This window comes from Sciurus vulgaris (genome assembly GCF_902686455.1).
Source record: "Sciurus vulgaris genome assembly, chromosome: 3".
NCBI lineage: Eukaryota > Metazoa > Chordata > Mammalia > Rodentia > Sciuridae > Sciurus > Sciurus vulgaris.
The window spans coordinates 57,631,425-57,641,715 of NC_136463.1; the positions used below are offsets into that span (position 1 = coordinate 57,631,425).

Here is a 10,291-nt window from a genome sequence, read left to right on the forward strand (position 1 = left end):
ATGGATTTTGCCCGGTGATAGTCTTCAGTGACAACTGGATTCACCTGTAAATATTTGGCAGTTGGCTATGTATGTTGTTGCCTACTTGCCCCCTTTTTTTACTTCGAACATGCGAAGTGGGAACTAACAACTGGGTTCAGTGCAAAAATGCCCACTTGAAAATCTGCAAATACCCCGTGGTGGGACTTTTTGAGGAAAGGTGGTACTTGTTTCACATGAGAGCTGTCAATAGTGCGGGAGTCAGCCGACCTTCCTGGGTCTCTGATGCTGTGGCTGCCCTTGACCCTGCTGACCTCAGAAGGTTACAAGGTAGGCTGTGGGCATGTAAGTTAAAGGATGGCTGGGAACTGGAGCCGTTCGGGTGATTTGTTCTTTCCGTCGAAGCCACTGTGTGTGATCCTCCAGGATGCCGTTGAGTGCCAAGCAGGTCTGGGATGTTCTGTTCCCCCAGGTCTCCATCAGTGTCCTGCAGGCTGCTATCTGCACTTTCCAACCAGTGCTGTGTTCACGGAGCTCTGCCCTGGAATCCTATTCAGTGGGCCCAGAATCAGACCTTTCTCAGTCCACGGATGATATAATTACAGCACAAGATAAAAACAAGGGACCTTGAAACCAAGCTGCTCTGAATCTGAGTCTTCATTTCATGTGACACAGGTTCCTTTCCTTAATGGGAATGGACCCTTAATTATGGCTTTAAGTGAGTCAGTGTACTTTCCTTATCTGCCAGGTTCTTTGAGTCCACTGTGAAGAGCTGAGAGGTGCTAACCATGGCTAGGAACCTTCCAGAACACCCTCTCTGCCTATTCCTGCAGATGGCTGTGTTGCAGGCAGATGCAGAGTGGCTTAGACCTTGCCTGGATGGGGCTGCCCACTCCTGTAGGCACCCTCAGGCACCAGCTCAGTATCACCTTTTCTCTCTGCAGCAATTCACCTGGAGGGAGAGGAAGAGATCGTGATCTACCAGGACAACCTTGAAAGTGAGTACCTCTGGGTCACCTGGTTTCAGTTGTGCCTACTGGAGGGGTTTAGGATGCTACTTAGAGATGCAAGAGGACAAAATAGCCACAGTCTTTCCAAGTGAGAAGAAAGCTGCAGGCTGAGCCTATAGGCATCAGCAGCACAGACATCAGGACAGGCGAGTGAGGCAGGAGGAGGGAGAGGGAGGCCAACCAACCACCCAGCTCTCCAGCTGGGCTCTCAAAAATATGCTCCAGGACCACAGAAGGGAAACACACTGAGCCTGGGACGTGATGTCACTTACAGGTGCTGGGTCCTTTCTTAGAACTCAGTATTTTATTTACCTTTTTTAAAGCAAAAATTTCATTCCTAACCTTTAAACCAAAATGGATTGAGTCTTTCCTGTCGAATATTCTAGTTGGAAAATTCCTGTCTCCGTTCTTTATATTTAGTATTGTGAATACTTCTCATTGATATCCTTCTCAGAGGCAGCTAGAGACTTGCTAAGGAGATTCCAGTGTTGTTGATCATAGCACAGAGTATGGGGAGTGAAAACTTAAAAAGGTGAGATTCTAGATCAGTCTGGAGCTGCTGGCCCAGAGAGGTACTTCTTATCTCTTCTTTACTAGTGCTGTGTCAGAAGAGTTTCTTCCTGAGACAGTTGTCTGTCTGGGGTTTGTGATTTGCTTCTGTGTTTGACATGTGTGGTTCCCAATGGTGTGCATACTTTGTTTCTTCTGCCCTGGAAAGTCTCCTCTCTAGGGCCTCAGAGTGGACAGGTGTCTCAGGGTTGCCCATGAGGGAAGTCATGTACTGAGGACTGTCCTCAAGGGCTCTGCACAGCTCTCTGAGGTAGCACCCAAGTCCTTGGAACACCTCTACCCCCAGGAGACCTTAGACACCGGCAGGGATGCTCCATAAATAGGAACAGAAGGCTGTGTCCTGGGCAGGTTGACTCCTGACTCCCCAGTCACTGTCTCTCTCCCAGCCAGCACTGTGCTCAGTGCCCAGTCCACACTCTACCTTGCTTTAAGGGTTAGAATACAGAGGCTTGCATGATGGAGAAATGACTCCAGGTGATACTGGAGAGATTCTTTGCTGCAGGCCAGCCTTATAAGACAAGAGTTTCTGGTCTCCTGAGGAAGGGCAGTTCTTCTACCTCATGGGAGATGGGGATGGTGGAGAGATGCAGTCTGTCCACCCAAGGCAGACACCTAGGAATTCAGACAGAAACTGGCCACAGGGAGAAGGTGCCGCTCACTTCACACATGTCACTCATCCGATGAAACCCTAGCTGCGTAAAGGTCATTGTGATGAGCAGAAGAGGCATGAGCAACACAGGCTGACGAGTCTTCCCAGGCAGGGGCCTTTCCAACCTTGCCTCTTGGTGGAGCAAGCTTTTACGTGTAGACTGTCTGTGCTGGGAAATCCCAGATCGCAGGCTGGGTGTACATGGCGGCCAACTCACCGTGGCCCTGTGCACCTGGAGCAAAGCTGCAGGCAGCCTCTCCTGTGTTCCTCTCACAGCACTCCACATCCAGTTCTACAGATTCCATCCCAACCTCAGGTCTCCTTGATGGAGAGAGGTCTCCTGGGGTGGTCATGGTGTGCTCAGGTTGGTGGAACAAGGCTCAGGATTTGGAATCTGAAGACCTAGACTTGGAGTCCAGTTCACCTAGGGTGGTTGTGTGGTCCAGAAAGATCTGGGCTCCATTTCTGCATTTTGAGGTTGAACACGCCGACTCCTATTTGAAATTTACTGTCATCTTGCTCCATACCTAAGATAATGACCTTGGAGGCACAACACCTGAATGAAAAGTATGTGTACACACACATATAATGTACATATACACACATATAGTGTATGTACACATACATGTATAGTCATATGCACACAGTGATATATGTGCATGTGTAAACATATGTATGTTTGTATATAATTATTATCTTTTTTAGGAAAAAGCAAGACTGCTTTTTCCTGAAAGCACCATCCTAATTATGGGAGTAGATATGCAATGCTGTCTTCTCCCGTTCTCATCCGTCTTGCCCTGACCCACAGGCCGGGGATCCAGGGAGGCCTTCTCAGAGGAAGTGGAGGCCAAGGGTAGCAACACTAAGTGGTTTCTGGGTCCCACTGTGGAAAGTGCCCCAGAGCAAGCATTTGGCAACTCCCTGAGCATCTGTGGTCGCCTCCCCAGGGTGATGCAGAAAGTCCTCCAGACTCAAAAGTCTCACTCCAGGGGGCTTCCTGCACACAGATACTGGGTTCTTTTTCTTGCCTTGGAGTCAAATAATCATTTCTATTCCCCTTTCTCTGGGCCCAGACTCCACCTCTGCCCTCACACTGCTCCTCAGCTGTGTCTTGCCCTCTGTCTTTGGGAGCTGCTGGGACTCCCCAGATTCAGCTCTGGGAGCTTGGTGTGGTTTCCCATGTCTCCCTTCTTTAGTGTCCTTGGTGGGACCTCTGGGTGTGGACTCGTGTGGGTTGAGGGAGGCTGGCCAGGGTCCTGGGCTGTCCCCACTCTGTTCCTTTGCCTCTGCCACTGCACTTCCCTGGGACATGCTGACTCCTATTTGAAATTCAACCCAATCGCCAGGATGATCCTAGATCAGATCTGCGTTCCATCTAAAGTGCACTGTTTCCTCATGAAATGAAACCCAGTCTTATTTTGTTCTGTTTCCATGTGACTGTTCAATTCCTTGCCTGCAGCTGAGTCATGGGGGAGCAATTGAATATTGTGAAGGGTACAGAGAGGTCCTGGGGATGGTTCAACCATTCTAATTATGTGCTAATCTATCTGGAAGCTCACAAGATTTCATTTCACTATTAAAGGGGGTCACAGGTCTGGAAAGCCTCCACCCTTCGAGAATCTGCCATAAATTCCAATACAGATCTCTAGCCCCTCACCTAATTTTTAAGAAGATGAGATCAGAAGAGAGGCCTGCCAGATGTCTCTGGTTGCAAATAGTCTGTCATGGTTTCTGCTTGTAAATGCCACTGTAGAAGCTCAAGCACACAGGCACAGCTCATGGTACTTGCAAACCTGCACAGAATGTCTGGGGGAGGAAGAAGCAGGAGTTGTAGGAGCTGACTTGTGATTCAAGTGCCTTGAGGGCACATGATGGGGAAAGCAGCCAGGGTGGGTTGTTAGCCCCCGCAGTGTCCACAGGGCTGCCCCATGCCAATGCAGGTTGCTGGTATTTCCTACACATTCCCAGTGCCCTAGAATCTTCATGCTGGGAAAACACTGATTCGTTTTGGGCAAATCCTTTTCCCTTCTGGCAGAAACTGAAAGACTTTTGGATGACAGTCTTGTAAACTGGCTTATATTAGAAACAAAAGTAACTGGACTATCTCAATGGTGCATTATGCTTTGGCTTTGAAAGCACAGACCTGGGTTTGTTGGCCTTCTTGAGTGGCCGTGGAGCCCAGCGCCACTCTGTGACTGAGCCCGAGGAAGCCGGAATTGGTGCTCACGTGGTTCATGCAGTTCATTTCTCCTGCAGGTGATGTTCAGATCCCGGGTTCTCTGTCCATAATGCACGTCTCAGAGGTCAGCAGGACTTATGTGGTCCTCAGTTGGGACCTGCCCACTCCCATCAGCAAAGAGCCCTTAATGTACTTCATTGAGAAGGTAATCTGGTTGGACTCCTGGCCAAGTAGACCTCACGCTGTCCCTTTTCTGTGTTTGACAGAGGGGTGGGATCCCACCAGTCTCTATAGACACTCTCAGGGCTAATGATGGGGCAGAGCCGTGACTGTGGGGAGGGTCCTGGAGTGAGAACTGCTCCAGGGGAACTGGTCCCAGCTGGGCCCCACCACCCAGTGCAAGCAGAGCTTCTGCTCTTCTCTCTGGTTTCTGTGTCCATCTAAGCCCAAGGGACCCGCAGGCTTCCTCTAGCTCCCAGTGCTGCAGGTCCTAAGAAATGCAGATTGCTGTTCTTGGGGCCTGTGCACCAGCCATGTGGCCCCTGAGTGGTGGTCTTACAGAGGGGACCGCCTAGTGGAGCAGGCTTGGGCTAAGGATCAGGCTGGTGCCTGAGGCTTGGATGACCTGGGCAGAGAAGTGCAGAGCACATCAGCACAGCAGCCCAGGATGCACACATGTAGGTTCCACACAGATGCACACACTCAGCTTGTAACTGGGTGTGACATGCCTTCTGTAATCTAGCCTGTTTTATTGCATTGGAAAGGCAGGCTGTGACACTCAACTGATTTTGAGCCCCACTGTTGAGTTGTGGTCCATCATTGAACTATGCTGTACAGTCCTATGAACTGGCACATCAGGTTTTGTGATGCCAAATTTGCTTCACAGTACAATGCAGAGCCCAGTGTGTGGTGTGCACAGTCCCCAGGAAGTTGGTAGGAGAGGCCTGTGTGTGGGTGACACCTGTGCAAGGCAGAGAGCAATCAGTAAGGCAGAGCTAGTGCTGCTGGAGCAAAAGGGCACATGAGCTACAGAGATACTCAACAAAGGAAGCAGAATGGTGTACCACCTCTGAGCTCCAGCTCCAGGCTTCCTGTCTGAGAAAACTGTGGGTTCTTGGGCCTTGATTTTGGATAACTTAACCCTCTATACCTACATTTCCTTTCTCAGTAAAATAGCACTATCAATATTTACTTAATTTCCCTAAAAATACTATGAAAATGAACAGTCCTATGTAATACATGGTAAGTGCTCCATAAATGTTAGGCCTTATTTCATAATAGTAGCTGCCATTTATTGGGTACTTACTATAGGCCTGGGGTAATAATTTTAGATCTGAGTTCAAAGACCATGTTCTTTTTTTTAACCATATTTTCTGCTCTTCAAAGGCTGAGACTGGTGAAAGGAAGAGGTAGAGATAGCTGAGAGATGGGGGAAGATTGTTAATAAAAGTCTAAAACTATGGGACAATAAAACATATCCCTGGTTTCTTTGAGAATTAGATCAAATAAGAATGTTTGGAGATAAGATTAGAGATAGTCTGACACCAAATAACAGTAGACCTTGAATGCTAGGGTGAGGAATAAGTTTTGAGGGAAGAGGTTCATCTTTCTAATTTGGCAAGAATATATCAAATAACAAAATATCTGAGAAGACTTGTTATTCATCATAGTTGCAATTAGGGACTTACTAAAAATGTGAAGATCAAGGAAGCTGATTTTGACCTGATGTATACATATATACATACAAACATACATATGCACATGTATAACACCCACTCCAAAAAAAAATATTTCTCATCAAAACAAATTTAAGCCCAGGAGGAGCAATATCCTGTGCTCTATCTGTAAGGAATGCAGACATAAGAAATATGGAATCTTTGCTATTAGTTTTGTTTGTTTGTTTGTTTTTGTTTTTGGTACCAGGGAGTGAACTCAACACTGAGCAACATTCCCAGCCCTCTTTTGTATTTTATTTTGAGACAGGGTCTCATTGAGTTGCTTAGGGCCTCATTAAATTGCCTAGACCGGCTTTGAACTCATTATTCTTCTGCCTCAGCCTCCAGAGCCAGTGGGATTACAGGTGTACACCATAAAAACTGGCTTTTGCTAGCAGTTTATAAACTTATCTGTTCCATAACAGTCTCATTCTGGTTATCATTCATTTATTTCCACATGAAAAGTTGATCAGAATGGGTGACAGCCACAGGGCCACAAAGGAAGGAAAACACTAAAGTAGTGAGAGTAGTTTGGTGGCATGACTCTGGACAGCCACATTATTATGAGATACTTCATAATATTGAACAGAAAACCCTCCTTATCCCCCGATCATACCTATTAGGAAACAAGCCCACCTTAAATCTGTCTCCTACAAAATTGCTTACATTGATCTGTTGGGTAGCCATATATATGAAGTAAAAATTTGCTCTCCTGTTGTTTTAAAATACATTATTCTATTTATTACCAAATCAGTCACCTCCATTGGCACAAAATACTTATAGTGCTGGAAGTTTTTGTACTTAACCCTACTTCAAAGCATTAAGTATTCAACTTAATAGTGACAACTGAAAAAGGTTTCACTTTATATACTGTCAGTTCTCTAAGCCCTCAAAAAAGAACTAATAAAACTGCATAGTTTTGCCAGGGTCAAACTCAAGTGTGCTTTGGGAGACAGGGAGTTAAAAATGTTTTGGAAGTTAAGTTGGTATAAGAGTATGAAAAGCCTCTGTTGCTCTAGTTCTAAGGAATGCTCTTCTTTTTCTAGGAAAGCTTTCCACAGAAGACACTACACACAATACACAAGGTAAGTATAAGAAGGAACTTTCAGATAAGTTATTCACTTGGACATGTAACAGAAACTTTATGAATGTGAAGTGTGCTTGAAAATGCTGATCTGTTAAAATTCCACAAAACAAGACTCAGAATGCAAGTCATTTGTGCCAGCTACGCGTAAATAACTGTAGCAGCATTTCCAGAGGGACTAGGGCAAATGGCAGAACAAAGTACAAATCAGCAAGGAAAGAAACAGAACAGTTGTGTTAATAATTTACCATAGTTACTACTCTTGAAACCACAGTAGCATTACAAGTGTTATCTGTTTACATTTACTGGTGTTTTCATCATCTTTACAATGAAGTGTCGAGAGTGCACTAATATGTGCCAAAAAAAAAAAAAAAAAAAAAAAAAAAAAAAAAGGCTGCAGGGCTTTGACTTAGAACAGTAATTTTAACTTTTAAATTTAGATTTTGTTATTTTGCTTTATCTCTGCATTATGGTCTTTTAAAGGAAAAATGTGGGAATTGGTTAATTAAATATCACATTTCATATTTCTATCATGCATGTTATTTGTGTGCTTGCTTATTTCCTGAGCACACTATAGTGGTTGTTTATGTGAATTCTGAAAGAGAAAAAGTAGAACTTCAGAGGAGACCAAAAATAACAAAGAGGCACCCTATTTCCCTATTGCCCTGTGAGAAAGCATTGAACTTAAATCAGAACCATGGGCCCCAGGCCTAGTTTTCTCTTATGTAGCTGTATAAGCTAAATCAGGCTGTTTAACCTCTCTTTGTTTTATCCCTGCAATGGGGATGTCAATACCTAACCTGTCCTGTTTTACAAAGTGGGTATATGAATAAATTGAACTAATATATGTGGAAGAACATCATGTATTTAAGTACTCCACAGTTGTAATGAATTATTCTTGTACTCCTATGAAACAACCTGATAATACTAATACATAGAATTTTAATAATTGAACATATTTGACTTTCTGGTTGATCAAGCATGAAATCAAATCAGATTTGCCTCAGAGTCATTTATCCAAAGGCATGTAATAATCATACCATTCTGGGTAATTTCTTCTAAAAAGACCCTGTTTCACATCACACATTCCAGTGGAAAGGACTTGCTTTCAGTAAATGAGGCCATGTCTTTATAAATTCATATCATGTGTTAATATATATAGTATATCCCAAGACATTTTTGTGCATTAAAAGGACTTGAAAATTACTAAGAGTTGCTTTTCCTTTGGTATTTAGGCAAAATTCCTAAGGAAATTGACAGAGAATAAACAAAAAACATCATGAGAAAGAAACTAAGGGATGTTTCAAAGTAACATTTCAAGACTTAGTGATCACAGATTGGTTCTCTGTCTCCCTGAAAAAGCACTCCATGAGAAAGGGTGCTAGTTCAAGAGGAAGTTCTGAACATCTGTTTTTGATTGTTTATAGACATGAGACTCAATGCTCTCATGTCATGAAAAATGACTGGATTCACTTTAGATATATATATTTTTAATGCCAGTGGAAACAAATATTGAATGAGTCATTTCTTAATTTTTTAAATTTTGGCAGATTAGAACTTTTTGAACTATTTTTATTATTACAAATGATCATGAAAGCCTTGTTGGATGGCATCCGAGCTGAAGAAAAAACAGACTTTTTGTACTGGTAGGAGAGGCCAATTTATTATTGTACTTCAATCTACTGACCATCTGAGGGAGTTACAAGTTAACAACTGTATCTCTGGTTGATCTTTGTATATTTTAATCCAAATATGGTACAGGACAGAGAGCTACAGAGAGGAGTTTCCACATAATATACAGAGCTTGTAACAGGAGAGGTTTAAAGTCCTCCACCCAAGGGAACTCTGTGCTTTACACTTTGTTTAAATTGTATTTAAATTTCTAAACTTTTCTTAGAATGTTAAGCTTCATTTGATCTCCTCTCTTTTGAATTACAGAAATCAGGTAAAACTATTGGTAAAATGACCTCTTATCACATTACTGAAGAACCTACAAAAAAGATGGCTGTCTTTGGAGAAACTCACAGGAATGAGCTAACAGGAGTATTTCTGGTTAAGCACTGGCTAGAGAATGACACTGAGATTCAGAGAACAGGGCTGGAAGTAAACCACTTATTACCAATCCAAGATCAGTGAAGAAGTGTACCAGATATTTTGACTGTGATCTGAATCGTGTTTTTGACCTCGAAAATCTTAGGTAAGAACATGTTTTGTATAGTGTGTATACATGCATGTGTGAAATGTGGTATGTGTGTGAGAGAACATGTACACATATGTGTGTGATGAATATTCATGTTTGTACATATAGTGCCTGTAATATGTACATATCTTTCACTTTAAGTCATGCTGCCTTGTGAATTACACAGTTGTGGAAACTAAGCATTCATATGCTCTTTTAAATACTTTTAAAAATACTACATTATTTGATTTTTCTTTACAAATATATCCTATGCAGACTACAAAAATATATAAGAAATATTTTATTTTTAAATCATATCTGGAAAGACAGATTTAATAATCCTTTGCATAAAGTTAGTGTTTGACCACTGTATTTACATACATACTTGTTAGCTGTGTGGGAAATTCACTACAATGTTTTCTTGCAACTGTTTATGGTAGCACATAAAGTTCTAGTTAAGAAAAATATGATGTTCCAATTAATATTTGTTGAATGAAGAGTGAATACGTACCCATTTTCTGAAAACATCAGGCCACTCTGCAACCTGAGGAATAGTATTTACCTTTGAAGGTGGATTAAATAATGAGAGCCAAAGACACTTACCCTGGACTTTCTGAATTTGAGTTGTAGCTGATTTAAAATGCATTCCATACAATATACTTAATCCTAATATTCTAGATGGATCCTGACAAATATTGTTGCCTTTATTTGTGTCCTGATAGCTATAACTGTATATGCCTCTAAGTGTTTTGCCTTTTTCATTTACCAAAAAATATTATTAAACATCTTTTATCATCCCACAAGTACTGTGGGAATACAACACTGTGTACAAGTTGTTTTTTCCCCCCAAGGAGTTGGTAGACTGCTAGACAAGATATAAGACATGCACAGGAACAACTAGCTGCACTACTTTATGTACCTATTTT

The 10,291-nt window shown here is 42.7% G+C and overlaps 1 protein-coding gene across 1 annotated transcript; it reads left to right on the forward strand.

Annotated features, from left to right (window-relative positions):
• Positions 1–208: 208 nt before the first annotated feature.
• On the forward strand, positions 209–9,613 carry LOC306656879 (myomesin-2-like). The gene is made up of 5 exons (XM_079132458.1): positions 209–309; positions 924–977; positions 4,465–4,592; positions 7,149–7,187; positions 9,125–9,613. Exons 1-5 carry the CDS (start codon positions 216–218, stop codon positions 9,320–9,322), a joined length of 513 nt encoding a protein of 170 aa, XP_078988584.1. The 5' UTR covers positions 209–215; the 3' UTR covers positions 9,323–9,613.
• The last annotated feature ends 678 nt before the right edge of the window (positions 9,614–10,291 follow it).

Coding starts and splice junctions, on each gene's coding strand:
- LOC306656879 (XM_079132458.1), top strand. CDS start 216: ATGAGAGCTGTCAATAGTGCGGGAGTCAGCCGACCTTCCTGGGTCTCT. Junction 978..4,464: donor CTACCAGGACAACCTTGAAA/GTGAGTACCTCT, acceptor TTTCTCCTGCAG/GTGATGTTCAGATCCCGGGT. Junction 7,188..9,124: donor CACTACACACAATACACAAG/GTAAGTATAAGA, acceptor TTTGAATTACAG/AAATCAGGTAAAACTATTGG.